Consider the following 20,901-nt stretch of genomic DNA (forward strand, 5'->3'; position numbering starts at 1 on the left):
TGTAATAACACCTGTTTACAAAGAACACAACTGCATAGGCAAAATAATAGATTCATAAAATCCTATTTTTGAATATTATAAATTTTTTCCTCAGATGATAATAAATGACAAGTAGACATTTGCTTATTTTTTAAAAATCAATAGATAGAAATTGAGGGAATAGATATAAAAAGAGGGAACAACTTCATTCACTCATCACTGAGTTGTTCTCATAACCCTTGGATTCACTTTCAAGCTTTCTTCACCTCCTGTTCTCGATATTTATTTATTATTATTACTTCTTTTGTATTTGCACATTTTGTTGTTTTTTGCACATGGTTGTTTGACCATTCTGTTCAGTGTAGTCTTTCATTAATGCTATTGTGTTTCTTGGACATACAGCATATGCCTGCAAGAAAATTAATCTTAGAGTTCTATATGTTGACATATATGTACTTTGAACTTTAAATAGAATACTAGCTCCTGTCAATACCTTAAATTTCAAAGAGGGCAAAGAATTACAAATAGGTTTAATGTAAAGAATGTGAAAAAACAATATTTAATTATCTGAGACATTCTACATGCTTAAAGATAAAAATTATAAATTAGAAGCTAATATTAATTTATACTTTTCTCAGTAATCACTGAGCATTACTTAAAGGCACTGGAACTTGTAGGGGGATGACTGAAATGTTTCATGGTAAGTTGTATCATTTCAGATAAATTATCAGTAACTTCTCAGAATGGACCTGAGCATTGAAGTGTACTGAAAGCAAGGTTTTCATATTACCAGTTGTTGCTGCATGGCTTCATGCCGCTGTTTTAGAATTTCTTCTGTCCTTTGCAGGACACCATATTCTGCTCTCAGTTCTGCCAGTTCTTGGCGCTTCTTCTTATATACAGTACTCTTGCTACGAAGTTTGCTGACATAGCGTTTGAACTAAAATTTAATGAGAACAAGTTAATATAGTCAGTGCTGAAAATAAATTGGGAGGCCTGCTGCCTCCAATACAAAAATACTGGAAAAAAGGTATTATTAGTTTCAGAATTGACAATAATTTACGTCTACAGAACAAAAGAGAGACTGCCAGAGCTAAATATGGCAGTCTCATTTTCTTAGACAACATGGAATAGTCTATAAAAAGTCCTAGGCAGGAAGCCAAAAATAGTCATGAAAATGTATCACGTAGAGTTTTCCCCACCCACTAACTTTCCACCATGGAGCTAAATGTTGAAGCATCTTATTTAAATAATTCATACCAAAATTTGAACCCTTTCTTCCCCAACCAAAAAAAATTAAAACAAATTCAGCAGCTAAGCCAAGAATAATTAATATGAGCTTAAAAATAATAACACATTCAATACGATTGTTGTGATCCATAATTCATACTCCACATAGTATCTTTAGCATTTATAGTACAAAGCTAATTTTCATGTTATATAATTATCAATAGTCTACAATCTTTGCAATATAATTTGTTCTAGATTTGCCACTGAAATATTAATTTAAGTAGACTTTCTATTTCCTCTAAATCAATTAGCCAGATTTCATTTCCATTAAAAGACCTAACAGATACAGTTTACTTATGCTGAATGACTTAAATGTAAATTTATAACTTATAATAATGAAATTGACCAAAAATTCATAACATTCACTAATACGGCATATCAAAGCAGTTTAAATGTTCTCAATCAGAAACAGACCAGGTTACTTATTAAAAATTTACTTAGAGATACAATGTAGAACAGACCCTTGCCGCCCAACAAGCTACAGCACCCAACAACCCACCTATTTAACACTTGTTACACTTCAGTTCCAAACTGTATTTTATGAAGAAAAAGATTAGCTTTATTTGTTACATGTACAATGAAACATATAGTGAAATACACAATTTTGCATGAAATCAAATCAGTGAGGATTGTGCTGGGCAGTTCACATGTGTCACCTTACTTCTGGCGCCAAAATAGCATGTCCGTAACTCGCTAATCATAACTGCACAGCTTTGGAATACAGTAGACTTGAACACCCGGTGAAAGCCCGTACAATCACAGGTAGAATGTACAAATTCTTTACATACCCTTGGTGGAAGTTGAATCCCAATCTTACAGCTGCTGCTGTAAAACATTATGTTAACCCTTATGTTGCCATGCCACCCTTCTGTTTTGGCACTTTCTTGCAGTTAATGATGTATTAACTCATGTATGTTAAATACTAAGATTTAATTCCAAATGGAATGGAACTTTTTTTTGCACTCTGTATCAATCGAATGCTCTGCAGCATTAGGACAGGTTGTGTTAAAATGGCAGCACTCATCAATGAGCATTCATTATTATAGAATGACAGATTCTACCAACAGCTCAAATCTCTCTAGAGCTCATCTTACGTTCTCTAGTGCATCATAAATGGGTATTGATTATAATACCAAGTATTAATGGATATTGATTACAATTCAGTTTTTGGGAAACACAGAGATCATGAGGGATAACCCCACACTATTCTATTCCAGGACACATTTATCACCAATTATCTAGTTGTTACATTCAGACTAAAATTAATAGTCACATTTAATCATTGGTGAAATAATTAAGTTGCTGTGGCAAAACACAGCAAGTTATTGAAAGAAAAACAACCACAAAAATACAAGTTAAAATATATCTTTTACCCATTCTTATTAATGATATGTACCGAAATATAAGATCCAGAATTTCTAAAAAAGATTTGTTATATTCTAATGGCACATTGGGTTAGTTTTCAATGTGAAAATCCCAAGAAATGACAAATTATGTAAATGAATTCATTGTTCATGCTGTGTAATTACTTCCTTGGTCTTTCAACAATCTTGCCAAAGTCATGCAAAATTAGTCATAATTCTGGTCTGACACCTCACTACTTTACCCTGGTCAACAGATGCAAATTTCTTCAATCTATGGCAGTTGTCTCAGCAGCCTCTCAGACTGCAAAACAAGGTCATAAAGGAAATAAACTTATGAATATTAAAGTAAAAGAAAATCATTGCACTTTCATTTTAATGCCAGGTTTGGTGGCATCAGTATACTTAATAATTTACAGGCTTGGGTAGTCTCATTACCCCTGAAATAAACCAGGAGTCCTTCAACAGGAGTAGAACACAGTTCTAGAAATACCAGTTCCCTTCTGAGGCTTCCCCAACGTGGTCATTCTTCATTTATACATGATGCTAGCCAAGTAACGCAAAGTAGCAAATCATAATTTCTCAAAACTGAATACCAATCCTAGTCACAAATGTAGCTGCATAATAATTCATTGTAGTACCTGGCAGCAGCTACCTGTCTGAAATCAGATACTTATTGAGGACCAAACACAGGATATGCTAAATTGCCAAATTCTACCTGATTATTCTTTCACTGAACAACAAAAAGCAACAAACTAACAGAAGCTGGAATTCTGAAATAAAAAATTCTAACTGCATGGGAGAGAGGGGCAATAGCAGGGAAAGGTAAATAAAATTGAATCTCTTTCTTCCCTTCTAATTACCCTTACTAAGAAGGTTTCATGCTGAAAAAAACTGCCAGTTGCTGTGTGCAGCCTAATGAATCAACTCCTTAGTACAGCATAATTGCAATAAGTTAAAACAAAAATCCAGCTGATGCAACAAAGGGAAATTCAAATACGACAGCAAATTTGTTTCAAAGCTGGTTCAAGCAAAGCATTTAACCTTTCAAAATTTTGTGTGAATGCTTTGATTATGTGTCCATGTAAATTCATAAAATACAGTTAGAGTGCCTACAATTTACATGATTTGAACCACATTGTAAACTTCTTTGATAAGCATTAAAGAGAAAAAGAAAGCTGTCATCATTTGTAGGGCTGGTACCAGCCGTGCATTTGTTGAAGGAAGCTAATCAAAGAGCTACTGAGAAATTTTTAATTTGTAGACTTATTAACAAAGATAAGAAGCAAACTTGTTGAAGCTTGCATGTTAATTATACTTTGATCTTCAAAAGATCTATGGAGCTTATTCAAATACTGTGTAAAGAATGCAACATGTGTAACGTATTTGTCATGGGTCATAGCCACCTGTTTTTTGGCAAGCCACAAATGATAATCATAGTTTGGTAACTGGAGCTGCAGCACTACATACTTAATAGGTTACAAGCATCCACCCACTCAGCCTTCCTCCTCTGTAGGTCTCAGACTACACCATAGGTATGCAGCTCCACCTCATGTCAATTAAAAAGAAAATAATATTTACAGCTTAAGCTGGAACACACATTTACCCTTAGAAATAACACTTGCATGAAAATGACTTCTATCCTTTTGAAAATTGAATAATTCTACTAAGCACAATAATCACAAACATTAGGTACAACCAGTGTAATGGAGACTTTAACAAAAGACCTTAAGGGCTATAAATATACAGCCCATACAATTCTCCACGGCCAACAACAGTATTAGCTTGCGGTGTTTATAGATCCATTTGAAACTGGTTGGGGAATATCGTTGGGGCAATATAAAACTGCTCACACAAGCAAACGCCACTCAGGAGCAACAGTTTCTTACAGTATTGAGAGGAGGCAATGAACTGTTATAAAGTGGGAAATCTTCACCACAATCCTCTCAACTTCCAGAATGAGCAATATCATCTTCATTTGTTTAACAGATAGGGACAGGTTATCCCAAAGCACATAGCAAGATGGAATGTAGCAGCATTGACATTGATGTATTGTTTTTTAGTATATAGTAAAATAACAAGATATATTTCAAATTTAAATATTAGTCTTGCTCAGGGGCTGGGTAGCAGCCTGGTTCCATTCCCCATCTTCAAAATACATTATTGAAATAGCCTTGTATTTAGCAAAATTACTGTACAAAGTGCCTTTGAAGTAGCTTTGAAGAACAGCTTGAAGCAGAGTTTTATAACCTGACTCTTTTTATAAAGAACATGGACTCTAATCCTTCTATGCAGTGTCAGATTAATTAGAATAGATTTTCCGCAAACACATGCTGTTTACATTAACACATTCAGCGTTGACTAGGCCCCAATTCTTCTGAGGAAATGGTGGCAAACATCTTTTTACAAGGCTAGGGGGATAAATTCAAACATTTACAGAGGTCAAAACCTTTTTGAATAAACAGTTGAGGTGAATGCAATTCATCAGATTGGAATTAAACATAGTGATTGAAAAGTAGTTAATTGTGTTTTCTCAGCAGCATAAATGAGCAAACTAATACTAAACTAAAACTGTAGAAAGGCACAATGTCTGAACCTCCATATTTCATTTCTCATTACTGTTATTGGCTTCACTAAGGGACTTAACCCAGGCAGAAAGCAGCTTGATTCATAATGTTGTTTTCTGAACATTTAAAACCGCAACATCCAAACTCACCTCAGCAATACCTGTACAAATTTCCCACCTATGTTGATTTTAGTAACTATGAAGGTTATTGCAGGATTTTGTTGTGGGCAGAAGTAAATTATAATATAACACAACTGAGTCAAGAATTGACATGGCATCTCTTAATTTTTTTCTTAACCCATTAAAATGTCTCATTTTCAATGCTACATATGTATATATCAGTGATGTATATTGATGAGTTGTTTATGCAAATTTGAATTATAGGGTGGTAGTCACCATATATATTTATTTTCACACTGCCTGATCTGATATATCCAGCATTTTACATTATTTTGTCAGGCAGCATATTCCACCACCCCTCCAAACCCAATTCCCTTACCAGGCAATTTGTAAATGACTCAGCAGGAAAAATAATAACTAATATAAATATCACATTTGCCTATGTCCAAGAATCCCAATATCCTTAGAGCACTAATAATATAGACACATGTACTTATCATTACTACTTTGAATCTGCACTATTATCATTGTAGTACTTGCTGAGGCAAAATTATTTGATAAGCTTAATTAGAAGTATTTTGGAAACAAAAGTCCAGTTAAATTCAAAAGAATAGTTCTCAAATGGTAATTTTTTGAATGCATCTCAGTAAATGTGACAATAATAAACCAATACCAATACTTTTCTTTTGCAGCCACATACAAGACCAGGGAGGTCAACCGTCAAATGAAATCGGGTATCCATAACTAGTTTAATCTGCAGAGTTTTCACTGCTACCTCAAAAGAAACACTGTAACACTACAAAGGCTACAGAGGAGATTTATAAAGGTAATACAAGGCCTGAATAATTTTGGTTATGAAGATAGATTAACTAAGTTGGGGTTGGTTGTTTTGTAATGGAGACTGAACAGTAATGTGATTGAGACATTCATGATCATATAGGCATGGGTAGAATGGATAGTAAGGGCCCAGCTCCTTTAGCAGAGAGTTTAATAACTAAGGGACACATATTTAAGGCACGTAGAAGTATTAAAGGGTACTTGTTCCCCCACCTAGATGTTAGCTGGGCTCTAGAACTCACAACTTGACATGATAGTAGAGGTAGAAACTCTGATCACATTAGGGATAAAGAGATATAAACCAAATGCAGGCGAATGGGACTAGCTCAGTCAGACAACTGGACTGGCATAACTATATAACTCTATCATCACTTATGATTGTATCTGCTGGGTTTTACTGCAGCAATTCACCATGATTTCTTTAGAAACAACTTTAAAATTCATAAATTCTACCACCTAGAAAACAAAAATATACATTATTGCCTCCAAATTGCAGATTATGCTGAAATACATCAATACCCTTTCATGGCAATTGGATAATCCTGGAAAAGTATTCCTGATGGAATTGTGAGATTATGTTGATGATCTGTACAGCTCAAGAGAAAGACAAGCAGCAACTTTTAGAGGCAAGTAGGGATGAAAAACAAATGCTGATTTTCTTCCAAATGCACAAGAACAAATAAATGAAATATTCAATGTTTAAAACAAAGATATTAACAATCTTTTACTTTGCAGGGTCTTCCACCTGAAGTATTAAATCTGTTTCTCTCTCCACAGATATATGCTGACGTGTTGCTCATTTACAACATTTTGTTTTTATTATAAAAAGATCTCAAATTTTCTCAGAGCTCATAAAACTCCAAGAAGGCACCAGACCATTTTATCAATTAAGGAGAAAACCCCCAAGACAAGACAGCAAAGCAATTCAGTTTATCAAAGTTAACTCCTTGTTGAATAGTACTCTTACAATACCAATGGAACTTCAGAGGTTGCATGTATGACACACACATCATGAATCAATAAATGTATATCAAACTAGAATGTACAACACCTAACAAATATCTTGTTCTTTCTTCAACAGATGAGATAGTATTGATATAACCTGCTTCAGTTATCTTACCTCATCACCTTTCAGAACTTCAGTGCCATCAAAATCACGAGCCTGACTCGTTTTCTGTGCCAGCTCTTTCTCCATGCTCAGAAGTTCTTCTCTGCATTCTTGTAACTCTTCAGCCTTTGCCTCTTTTTTGTGGGAAATGATAGATGCCTGGATGAAATTTAAATTTTACTTTAGAAATTGGCTATTTCTAAGGTCTCATTACAGTTAAAACCAATCCAAACATGGAACTTTGGAACTCATGTTGAAGTTGTCTTTTTATTCACACTTCGGACCCACGGTCTGTGGGAAAGCACATACCAAACTCTGAACTTTGCTTGAAATTCATCTCGAACAACGGGCTCTTTTTTGGAAGTAGTGACCCTTCTTCCTTGAAGCCATTCATTTTCACAAAGCACTTCATGCAACGGGGAGGCTTCCCACGACATCCTCCTCCATTTTTCCTCCTATCTTCTCCACAGCTCCCGCCAAAAGGACCACGAACCCCACCAGTGTCCGTCACAAATCTCTCTCCACCCAGCTTTCTCTAGAACCTTCTCCCAATTCCACCATCCTGATTAGCTGACACAGCATTCCTAAGTTGAACATCATAGCCCCTTACCTTTAACCGGAAACCCAAACATGCTAAAAGAAGAATGCACTGCTTTTTCAGAACTGATAAAATGATATATCTACGGCATAGCAGTAAAAACCTTAACCAGGGCTTGTCACATATTATTTCAAAAGGTTATGATGAAAATCAGAAACAAGCAAAAATACTAATCCCATTGTGCAATCGCACATTTTCATCAACCCCTCAGCAGAAGCTTAAGTACTGTATTCAACTTCCAGACAAAAAGCTAAAGCTTCACAATGGTGTATTATTTCTGCAACACCATTGTCGATTACATTGTTCAACTTAACTACATGTGTTAAAAGAATCCAGTAGTTTGGGTATTCATAAGCAAGAAGGGTCACCCCCAACCCCCAAAAAATTCACATATTCCTATTCGTTGCATTTTGTTCATTACCATGCCTGAACTGACAATATGTGCTCTAATTTTGCTTACCCTTTCAACATTAGTGAACGAGCCTCCTGAATTTGAGTCAGTTTCATCAGACACATTTCTCAACCCAAGTACTGGAAGCACCTCCCCATTCAATTCTATGAGAGGGAATCTGACAGTGGAACGTAGTTGTCTCAAGAGCAGCAATCAGCTGTGTAAAAATTCAGGTCATACACCTTCACTCAGGAGTCATGAAAGTCTCTACAGTTACAAAGGTTACAGTTACAGTTTCACTTTTCAAGCCAATACTTTTCCTCACCAAAGAGGATACTCCCAATCAAGGATAAAGGATGCTGTACAAGCTAAAATAGATAAAGGTCATATACTACAGCGGCTGGAGTAGAAGATTAATTACTAAGTTTAAATATGAAGGTTCCAAGCAAACAAGGACTGAAATTTGTAGCTACTGACCATAGAATTCCAAATTTCTTCAAAAGATGTCAAAAAATTGAAAATTTTCAAAATATACCTTTTGTGTAAAACAAAAACTTGCAAGAGTAAATACAGCAACTTCAAGCTATTCTAACTCTGATGGTGGGGGAACCTGGGGCATAATTAATAGTCGCGTACATTTCCTGAATTGGTTAATTTGCTCGGGTCTAATCTCCTTGTCTGTGCCGGTTCCACATAGCTCTAAGTTCCCCAATCTTTCCAACATATACCAACCCAAGAAGTTCCTAATCTTAAATTTAATTTTAAAATTAAGTTCAATTTTCAGCTTAATTGTGCACCCCTCATTTGAGTCTCTCCCACCACTGGAAACATCTCAAAATCTACCCTTTCATACCTTCCTAACACAGAGAATATCTGCACAAACACCTTCACAAAAAAAACAGTATTCATCAGCTAGGACCTCCACCACCCAGGCCATGCTCTCTTCTGACTGCTACCATCAGGAAGGTGGTACAGGAGCCTCAGGACCCACGCCACTAGGTTCAAGAACAGTTACTACCTACAACCATCAGCCTCTTGAACCAGAGGCTTCATTTGCCCCATCATTGAACTACTCCTATGACCTATGTACTCACTTTCAAGGACTCTACAACTCAACTTTGTCAATATTTATTGCTTATTTAATTATTATTATATTTTTCTTCTCATTTTGTATTAGCACAGTTTGCTGTCTTTTGCATCTTAGTTGTTGTCCATCCTATCAGAGGCAGTCTTTCATTGACTCTATTGTGTCATTTCTATTTACTGCGAAACTCAGGGTTGTATATGGTTCTTTGATAATAAATTTACTTTGAACTATTGAACTCCTAGTTATAGCATGTGATTCAGTAAGATCATCCCTCATCCTTTAACTCCAAATCTAATTTCATAGTCACCATAATAAGACCACCCTCTCATTTGAGGAATTAGCTTAATGAATCTCTTTAGAACTGCCTCCAACACTGGTACATCCTTTGATAAATAAAGGCAAAACAGCAGTTCAATAAAGATTTTTTTCAATGGAGGCAATAAAGATTTTTTTTACTACAAGTGGTACAGTATATGGGAATGCAAACCGGCTAGAGGACATATTACCACTATTAGTAAAAGTTTAAAGTTCAAAGTAAAGTTATTATCAAAGTATATATTTGTTATCATATACAACTCTGAGATTTACTTTCTTGTGGGCATACACAGTCAATCCAAGAAACACAATAGGATCAGTGAAAGACTGCAATCAACAGGAAGGACAAACAGTGTGTAAAGGAGAACAAACTGTACAAATGCAAAAGAGAGAGAAAAAATAAATAAGCAACAAATATCAAGAATATGAGAAGAAGAGTCCTTGAAAGTGAGTCCATTGGTGTGGGAACAGTTCAATAACGGGGCAGGTAAAGCTGAGTGCATTTATCCCCTTTGCTTCAAGAGCCTGATGGTTAAGGGGTAAAAACTTCTCCTGAATCTGGTGGTGTGAGTCCTGAGGCTCATAGTTATAAGTACAAAGCAAGTAGAGCAGGGGGCGAAGCACACAGCCTTGTGATGTATCTGTGCTAATAAGAGATTGTGGAAGAGATGTTGTTGCCAATCCAAACTGATTGTATAAGTACTGACTACTCTTTACACAGGCAGCTTCTGCAACCAGATTATACACATCCATTGGGCATTTAATTTCATGCAGCGGTAGTTTCTAAATGGGCTCCCATATGCTATTGATAAAAGTATTATCATAACTGCCAAAGACTAGGTTCCTTGCTGAATAGAGTTCCAGTTGGCAACCAATAGTACAAACCCCAATTCCAGAAAAGTTGGGATATTTTCCAAAGTGCAATAAAAACAAAAATCTGTGTACGTTAATTCATGTGAACCTTTATTTAACCGACAAAAGTACAAAGAAAAGATTTTCAGCTTATTTGTATTTTGTAAATATACACAAATTTAGAATTTGATGGCTGCAACACACTCAACAAAAGTTGGGACAGAGTTAAAATAAGATTGAAAAGTGCACAGAATATTCAAGTAACACTGGTTTGGAAGACTCCACATTAAGCAGGCTAATTGGTAGCAGGTGAGGTATCATGACTGGGTGTGAAAGTAGCGTCCATCAAAGGCTCAGTCTTTGCAAGCAAGGATGGGTTGTGGCTCACCTCTTTGTGCCAAAATTCATGACAGAATTGTTAGTCAGTTCAAAAGGAACATTTCCCAACACAAGATTGCAGAGAATTTAGGTCTTTCAACATCTACAGTACATAATATTGTGAAAAGATTCAGAGAATTCAGAGACACCTCAGTGCGTAAAGGGCAAGGTCAGAAACCACTGTTGAATGCGCGTGATCTTCGAGCCCTCAGGTGGCACTGCCTAAGAAACCGTCATGCTACTGTGACAATTATAGCCACCTGGGCTCGGGAGTACTTTGGAAAATCATTGTCACTTAACACAGTCCATTGCTGCATCCAGAAATGCAACTTGAAACTGTATTACGGAAGGAGGAGGCCATACATCAACTCTATGCAGAAACGCGGGCGAGTTCTCTGGGCCCCGAACTCATCTCAGATGGACTGAAAGACTGTGGAACTGTGTGCTGTGGTCAGATGAGTCCACATTTCAGCTAGTTTTCAGAAAAAACGGGCGTCGGGTTCTCCGTGCCAAAGATGAAAATGACCATCCTGATTGTTATCAGCGGAAGGTGCAAAAGCCAGCATCTGTGATGGTATGGGGGTGCATCAGTGCCCACGGCATGGGTGAGTTGCATGTATGTGAAGGTACCATTGACTGTAAGGCGTATATTAGGATTTTAGAGAGACATATGTTGCCATCAAGGCGACGCCTCTTCCTGGGACGTCCATGCTTATTTCAGCAGGACAATGCCAGACCACATTCTGCACGGGCTACAACAGCGTGGCTTTGTAGACACAGAATGTGTGATTTTGACTGGCCTGCTGCCAGTCCAGATCTATCTCCTATCGAAAATGCATGGCGCATCATGAAGAGGAGTATCAGACAACGGAGACCACGGACTGTTGAGCAGCTGAAGTCTTATATCAAGCAAGAATGGACAAAATTTCCAATTGCAAATCTACTACAATTAGTATCCTCAGTTCCAAAACGATTAAAAAGTGTTATTAAAAGGAAAGGTGATGTAATACAATGGTAAACATGCCTCTGTTCCAACTTTTGTTGAGTGTGTTGCAGCCATCAAATTCTAAATTTGTGTACATTTACAAAATACAATTAAGTTGGTCAGTAAAACTATTGAAAATCTTTACTTTGTACTTTTGTCAGTTAAATAAAGGTCCACGTGAATTAACATATCACAGATTTTTGTTTTTATTGCATTTTGGAAAATATCCCAACTTTTCTGGAAATGGAGTTTGTACTTTATCACATTAATTGGCTGTAACTGCCAAGCCAAAGATTTGCACTCCATTAAGTATTTATTAGTCAATACTAACACCTACAACATTTTTTGAAGGGTATCTATTGAGAGCACCTTTCTTTTCTAATGGTTTACATTTTCCTTACCTGTTGGCGGAAAAGGAAAAGTTTGTCATCCATTGGATCGTTTCTCATCATTCTCTTTTCAATTAGTTGGTTAATTTGTGTATTAACTTCCTTGATCTAAAAGAAAAATCAATCATATCAAAATAGTGAACTGCTTCTAGAAATAAAGAGTTTTAAAAAGTAGCAAGAAATTGAGAGGAAGTTCTAATCATAAGACACAAACACAACAACTAGAAAATATACCTAGAGGAATAGATACTTATACAAGTACAAAGCAGAAAGAGTTAGATAGACACAGACGTAAAGTGAGAAGATGGGGTGGGGGTCCTCTCATTTCAATTCTGTCTTTTGTCCTTATATAAGCTTTGCACTTGCTTTTGCTAACTATTATTTTCAAATTTTAGAATTCTTAATATTTTGTTTTCAAAAGGAAAGATTTTAATTAAAATACAAATATTAGATAAAAAGTTTGAAAAAAAGAGTATGGTTATTTAACAAAATGTGTGACTGGATAATATTTTTCTCTTCTTTAGCAATGGGTATTGAAGACAAGGGAGCTGCAGTTGTCACCTCAGTAGATAGCAACCCAATGAATTACATTTTTCCTGGCTGGCTTAAGTTAGCAATCTGTGACTCCTGAGTGCTGCCCAAATGGACAAGGAATTCAGAACTAACCTGAAAAATGCTTGCTGCCATTCCAACAATACTTTAACCACTGGATTCTCATTGAGTAAGGCAGCAGACAGCAACTTTGTGCAATTTCACATCTATTATGCTGAGAAATGTAGGTGCCAAAACTGCAGTATCTTCAACCCCAGTAATTTCAATGGAGAGGAACAGCTCTCAAGCAATTGATACGCTTAAGTAATCTACATTTTTAAACCAAATTAACTGAAATGTGTTTAATTAATAAGTGTATTCATTAATTAAGTTTGCTTAAACACAAATTTAATTTTAATACTAATCTTGGGCAAAGACTTAACTCAGCTGATGAAGAACCTTTAAGGTGGGGCTCTGCGGCTTTTGGCAGAAATTTCAGTGCAGTGTATAACTCCACTGATTAGTAATTGACTTCTGGGAACTAGTTGTTGGCACTTGTCTGTAAATTAGGTACATTAGAGATATTTTGTGCTGTGCCATCTTAAGAGGCAAGCATAACAAAGCCTAATATCATTCATCGGAAAGAACTATTCAATTTCTTGTAAATTAACCTGTCTTCCCTTAGGTCTGGGATAATGAGCAGGTTGGAGAGGATAGTGTATCCTTTGAGTGAAATACAAGTCCCTGAAAAATAGACCAGCTGATGATAACAATGCTGCAAGCCCACAAATGCTGCAGGTATAGTTCTCACATTAAGGAAGGATGAACAGAACTATCTCACAGGATATATGTTGAGTTTCACAGAGTTAGAATGACACTGTTGTGTTAATTTAATCAGTAAGCCATTAAGGAAAGTTGCAAAACATTCCTTTAGTTTGCAAAGTACTCATAATTTATACATATTGCACAAAAGAGGACTTTGATTGCTAAAACTGCAATACTATTAAACACAATCATCAAATGTAGCAAAAATTTATGAACAACATTTAATGAAATTGTGATGACAGAAATTTTCATTTCCCTTTTATTTTGTTGTATTTCTTTATAATTTACAGGAAGTAACAGGCAGGATAGACAAAAGGGAGTCAGTGGATGTTATTTATTTGGATTTTCAGAGGCCTTCGACAAGTTGCCACACACGAGGCTGCCTTACAAGAGCCCATGGTATTATTCTAGCATGGATAGACGATTGGCAAGACCCAAAGAATGGGAATAAAGTGGACCTTTACTCATTGACTGCTGGTGACTAGTGATGTTCCACAGAGTTTGGGACTCTTCTTTTCACATTATATGTCAACAATTTGGATGACGGAATTGATGGCTTTGTATCTAGGTTTGCAAATGATACAAACATAGGTGAACGGGCAGATAGAGTCAAGGAGGCAAGAGGTCTGCAGCAGGTATTAGACAGGTTGGGCAAATGGGCAAAGAAGTGGCAGAAGTGGTATAGGGCATTGCTCAGACTAAATTTGGAGTATTGTGAGCGATTTAGGCCCCCTATCTAAGAAAAGATGTGTTGGCACTGGAGAGGGTCCTGAGGAGGTTCATGAGAATGATAATCAAAATGAAAGGGTTAACATATGAGGAGTGTTTGATGGCTCTAGGTCTCTACTTATTGTAGTTAGAAGAATGAGGGGGGATCTCATTGAAACCTACCGAACATAGAAAGGCCTAGTTAAGAGTGGATGCGGAGAGGATGTTTCCTATAGTGGGGGAGTCTAGGGCCAGAGGAACAGCCTCAGAATAGAGGGACATACATTTAGAACAAAGATGAGGTAAAATTTCTTTAACCCGAGGGTGGTGAATCTGTGGATTAATCAGGGCATCAAAGGGTATGGGGGAAGGCAGAAGAATGGGGTTGAAAGAGATAATAAATCAACCATGATGGAATGGCGGAGCAGACTCGACGGGCTGAATGGCGCGATTCTGCTCCTGTGTCTTATGGTCATAGTTTAACACACTAAGAATGTGATAAATTAGGTCCATTTGGGGCAAGTGGGCACCACAGTTGTCAAAATAAGATTACAAAGAATGTACATAAGACATATTCACTATAATCAACATCCAAAGCAATATAAAACACTGTCACATCACTGCACCTTAGCTTCAAGATCATTGAGATCAGACTGTCCCATAGCAGGTTCCATGGCCACCTTTTGTAAGAAATTAACAGTTTTCTTTTTGCTCTCTAATTCCTTAGGAAGTTTGTCAGAAACCATGTAGGTATTAAATTTGATCTCTTCATCTAGCCTCTTCATCAAACCTGAAATGAACATTCAGTTATTATCAGGCAGAGACAATAAAGTACTTTACTCTCAAAATAAAATCGGGCACATTAATTAACAGTTACTGATTGTTTCTTTTGAATAGATTTTATTTTTGGTTTCTTTAAATTCTATACTACATTACTCAGTATGTTAACTTTTGAATCTTTATTGTAGATAATATTTATTATAGATTCTACAACATGCTGGTCTACTTTTCAAGGATTTGGATATTTTTCAATCTACAATTGTCAGCACTAGAATTCACAAATGCTTAAAACCATAACCACTTCCATCGAAAGGCTTAAATAAACCTCACAGTCTGGTTATTAGGCAGATCACCTCAAATATTGAATAATGTTTTCATTTCATCATGGAACAACTATGCCTTCTGCAGGCTGAACATGAGATTTCATTTACAAAGAACTTTGTATCCAGTGTAAATCCTTACACAGGAAGTTTGTACTCTCTCAAGATAACTCAACACCACCTTCTTAAAAACAATTAAAAGCAAGACATTACAAGCAATACTCATTTCTTATAAATGAATAAAAATTGGAACTATTAACCTTTATTTGTAAAGGAAATGAAAAACTGAAGCAATGAAATAATGTAAGACAATGAACGATTGCAAAATATAACATTCTTTGCAGATTTGTTGTCAGTTCTGCAAATGCTTTTTTTCCATCCATGACACTGGACAACAAAGATTTTGCTTCCTGAATACTTTTGGGTATATCTTATGGATTTTTGGCTGCTGAATATTACCATGAAATTTCCCTATCACGCACCATTTTTGAAATCGCCTATATTTGCCATTTCAATTTATAATTCAAGTCAATTAAAATGTTGCTCAAAATGTAATCTGAAAAGTTTTCTACCTAGTCCAGGCATGACTGGGTATGCTTAGGCAGGCCAGATGCTGAATGGCAGGTTTTAGAAAGGCTATAAATTTCTATGAAGGATTTTGATATTTGAGATACATAATTCCAAAAATAACTGATGTCAATTTTTTTTATAATTTATTTTTTATTGAAGTTCATCATCAAACATTTCCACAGTATGTATCCCAGACATTGTACACATATTTCATATAATCATATATATCACAAATCTCCACGAAGTATTTATCTGAGATATAGAAAAGAGTGGAAAGAAAAAACAAACAAAAGGAAAAAACTATGTACAAGTAGGGAGTGATCTTTTTTTTTACAACCTATTCATTGATTTGTGAGAATAAAATCAGGCCTATGAGGCATAATGTAGTTAAACCATTTTTCCCAGTATAAATCAAATTGTTCCAGCTTATGATTAACAGATGCTGTTATCTTCTCCATTTTGTAAATGTTCACTGTAATTTCCATCCATGCATTTAAAGTTGGGCTCTCCTGTGATAACCATTTCCTAGTAAGAGTCTTTTTACCAGCCACCAACAGTATATTCATTAAATATTTATCTCTTTTCAACCATTCTTGAGGTATATATCCAAAATATATGGTCTTACTCTCCAAGGGTATTTCACATTTAAAGATGCCTTGTAGGGCATTCTGTATCCCCCTCCAATAGTTTTTGATAACAGGGCACTCCCAAAAAATATGATAATGACTTGCATTTTGATTTCCACAATTTCTCCAGCAAACAGGGAGGTTACTATCATAATGAGATTTCTGAGAAGGTGTAATAAAATATCTTATCAAGTTTTTCCATCCAAACTCCATTTCCGTGAACTGGTACACTTCCATTGATACCTCTATATTGTTGCCCATTCTTCCTCAGATATAATTATCCCTCCTTCCTTCTCCCATTTTGTTTTAATGTATGAAGTTGAATGCGTTTTAAGATTTGACAACCCCTTATACGTGCTTGAAATGATTCTACTACCGTTATCTGAATTATATGCTTTTCTAAATAGCTCTATCAAGCATGTACTTGCCTTGGTTACAATTTTAAGCATCTTATTAACATATTGTCACATCTGTAAATACCAATAAAAAGCATTTCAAAACTGAACGGTGTTCCTTCTTTCATTATGTAGCAAAGAACTGTTATTCCTTTAGTTGTCTAGTCTTTAAATCTAGCATCCAGTTTAGTTGGTGTAAAATCTGAGTCATATGCACACCATTTAAGAATTTCAATATCTCCCTCCAGATTATATTTTTTTATAGTAGTTTTCTATATTTTAAGAGTCAATTTCACCCATGGGTTATCAATAGTATTTATGTACCTTTGCAGGTTGTTATCAGCCAAAATTGCTTGCATGGGGATGGGAAGTACCCGCTCCTCAATGTTTTACCATTGAGTGTCATATGATGGGTTGCACCAACATATCACAGCTCTCAACTGTGCTGCAAAATAATAATCTCTAAGATCCCTTTTCCTTTGCTAATTGCTAAGTTTTGAACTGATGTCAAATTTAAGGAAATCATTTTTGTTGGTACACAAATCAAACAAGTCACCAATGACAGGTAATTCAAAGAACTTCTACTGGAACTGGAGAAAATCACATGGAAGGCATTCAAGGATGTTGTTCAAAATTTTTTTTTGACAACTACAGAGCACCAAACCATATGCAGCTGGTTGATGATACTTGTATGCTTCAAGCACACAAAACCATGAAGTGCAACACGTCGCTAAAGATTCATTTTCTGCATTCCCATTTAGACTTCTTCCCTGCAAACCTTGGCACTGTCAGTGACGAGCACGGTGAAAGGTTTCACCAGGACATTGCAGGACATTGCAACTGGAATTCATCAATACTGGCTGATTATTGTTGGACACTTAAGCGAGAAGCCTCAGACACTGAGTACAAATGAATATCATCAACAAAACATTTTTAGCTTAGTTGAACTATTGCAAAGCATCAGCACCATTGTGCAATTGAACACATTATATTCATTAAAAGTTACTTCCTTTTTTTCTCCAAATTCCTACATGACACAAGTAAACTGAAATTATATTTGTGTTCAGCTTTAAATGATCTATCATAAACAAAAAAAAAAATATCTGAGGAAACAACACTTCCAAAAAAATTTATTGTCTGGTGTAATCATTCTACTATCACACTAGAGCAGATCCAAGCAACATCCAGGTTGCATCAAACAGTAACATAAATAACAGGAAATTACCATCTCATAAGAATATATTTAATCACTCCCCTTTTACCTTTCAACAGTAAGACCATGACTTAATTCCTGATTGTTGCACACCTTCACTTAAAGCTAAGAAGATTAAAATTAAGCCGTTCATGGTATAGGAAGTGGGAAGAAAGTGGGGTTAGCTTAAATGAAGGAAAACTGAATGGACTGGCTGGTTGACGTCTGTGATACAATGTTCTAGTCCTTGACTTTGACATAACTGTCTAAATTTATCTACACCTCTGCAATGATCATTCTCAATACTGGTACTGTACTCCACAAGGTTGCGTCCTCAGACCCTACTCTACTGCCTGTGCACTCATGACTGTGTGGCCAGATTCGGCACCATCGCAATGGGCCCTGATCTCAAATAATGATCAGTTGGAGGAAAGAAATAGAGAGCATAGTAACATGTTGTCATGGCAACAGGCTTTCCCTCAATGTCAGCAAAGCAAAGAGGAATGATGCACATACTCCTGGCCATATAAATAGTGCCAAGCTTGAAAGGATTGAGATTTTCAATTCCTTGGTGTAAGCATCACAAGCAACTTATTCTGGTCCAACCATGTGCTCACCACAGCCAAGAATGCCTCTACTTCCTCAGGAAGCTATGTAAGTTTGGCACATCCCTGTGGACCCTTACCAACTTTTATGAATGCACCATAGAAAGTATTCTATCTGGTACATAATGGTTTGGGATGGCAACTGCTCTGCCTGGAACTACAATGAACTGTAGAGTGTGGACACAGCTCAGCACATCATGGAAAATAGCCTCTCCTCCACTGGCACTGTCAATACGTACTGCTGCCTCAGTAAAGAAGCCAACATAATCAAAGAGCCCTGCTTCTCTTCCACCCTTTCAACAGGCAGAAGATACAGAAGGCTAAAAGCTTGTACCACCAGGCTCAAGGACAGCTTCTACTCTGGCGCTGAATGGCTCTCTAGTATGATCAGATGGACTCTTGACTTCACACTCTACCACGTTAAGTTCTTGCACCTTATTGTCTACCTGCACTGCAGTTTCTCTGTAGCTGTTAAACTTTACTGTGCATTCTGTTATCGATTTATCTACTTCAGTACAGTGAACAATGAATTGATCTGTATGAACAGTATCCGAGACAAGCTTTTCACAGTAAGCCAGTCCAATTCCATTTTTTCTATTTCAACCTAAATTTGCTTTGATATTGTAGAACTTACAGTGGATAAATTCCGTTTGTGGTGTAACAATATATAGCAATTCCATGGAAAATAGCAGGCAGTTAAATGGCTCTTTTCCATGAATTCATCTGCACATGTTCAAAAATAATTAATGGTGTCACAAGATATCACATTAAAGACTTCTTTACAGCACAAATATTGAAAGAAAATTAGCTCTTACTAGCTAGACAGGCTAAGAATAATGCAATACAAACATTTCAAGCATTAGTCTGAAGGAGAGATATAGAAGCTGCCACCCAGCCCATTACTATGTCAGCAAAGTGAAATGTTCCTCGCTCGTTTATTCATTATGTACCGTGTCGTATGACGTGGGCAATCATGGTCTTTCCATGACTGTAATTGTTCTTGGCAAATTTTCCTACAGAAGCCTTCTACTGAGCAGGGTCTTTACAAGACAGGTGACCCCAGTCATTATCAATAATCTTCAGAGATTGTCTGCCTGGTGTCAGTGGTCGCATAACCAGAACTAGTGATATGCACCAGCTACTCAAACAGCCATCCACCACCTGCTTCCATGGCCTCACATGTCCCTGATCAGGGGGCTGAGCAGGCGCTACAACTTGCCCAGGCTAGCAGAGGGAAGAAGCACCTTACACCTCCTTTGGTAGAGGCTTATTTCTACCCTGCCACCCAGAAATATTCCCACTTATGCAAAATTAATAAGCATACATAATCTGCATTCCCTCTAACCACCCAGCGAGTAGTAGAAATCTGAATGAGTTGACATAAGAGAAAGACTGTAGAAGGTACGTGGTCCGAGTGCAAAAAGTGTGTGCGTGTATATATACGTATAAAGGTATAAACAATACGCTTGTTGTATATGTACACATACATACAATGATGCTAGAAGGTTTGTGAACCCAGTAGAATTTTCTCTATTTCTGCATAAATATGTCCTAAAATGTGATCAGATCTTCATGCAAGTCCTAAAACTAGATAAAGAGAACCCAATTTACATAAATAGCACAAAAAATTACACTTGTTCATTTACTTATTTGAGAAAAATGATCCAATATTACTTTTATTTGTTGGGAAAAGTATTTGAATCTTTGCTTTCAGTAACTAGTATGACCCCCCTTGTACAGCAATAACTTCGACCAAATGTTTCTGGTAACTGTTGATCAGCCCTGCACATTGGCATGGAGGAATTCTAGCCTATTCTTCCTTCTAAAGCTGCTTGCTTCAACTCTGTACTGTTGTCGGGCTTCCTTGCATGAACTGCTTGCTTCAGGTTCTTCCACAATATTTCTCTCGGATTACAGTCAGGACTTTGACTCAGCTATTCCAAAACATGAATTTTCTTCTTTTTAAACCATTCTGTTGTTGATTTACTCTTGTCTTTTGGATTATTGTCTTGTTGCATTATCCAACTTCTATTAAGCTTCAGGTGACTGAATGCTACCTCGACGTTCTCCTGTAAAATGTCTTGATACAATTT

General features: G+C 36.4%; 1 protein-coding gene across 2 annotated transcripts in view; it reads right to left on the reverse strand.

Moving 5' to 3' along the window:
• The window catches only part of ift81 (intraflagellar transport 81 homolog), a 66,890-nt gene that overhangs the window by 27,321 nt on the left and 18,668 nt on the right, over nt 1–20,901 (reverse strand). For both annotated transcript variants that reach the window (XR_009515426.1, XM_059988173.1), the window contains exons 9-12: nt 14,947–15,110; nt 12,269–12,364; nt 7,274–7,420; nt 770–919 (exon numbers count right to left, since the gene is read on the reverse strand). Coding sequence is in view for 1 of the 2 variants with exons in the window: in XM_059988173.1 (XP_059844156.1) it covers nt 770–919; nt 7,274–7,420; nt 12,269–12,364; nt 14,947–15,110 (557 nt within the window). In the remaining variant the exon portion in view is untranslated. The remainder of the gene's footprint in view (nt 1–769; nt 920–7,273; nt 7,421–12,268; nt 12,365–14,946; nt 15,111–20,901) is intronic.

The sequence above is a fragment of the Hypanus sabinus genome, chromosome 13 (genome assembly GCF_030144855.1).
Source record: "Hypanus sabinus isolate sHypSab1 chromosome 13, sHypSab1.hap1, whole genome shotgun sequence".
NCBI classification, from domain to species: Eukaryota; Metazoa; Chordata; class Chondrichthyes; order Myliobatiformes; family Dasyatidae; genus Hypanus; species Hypanus sabinus.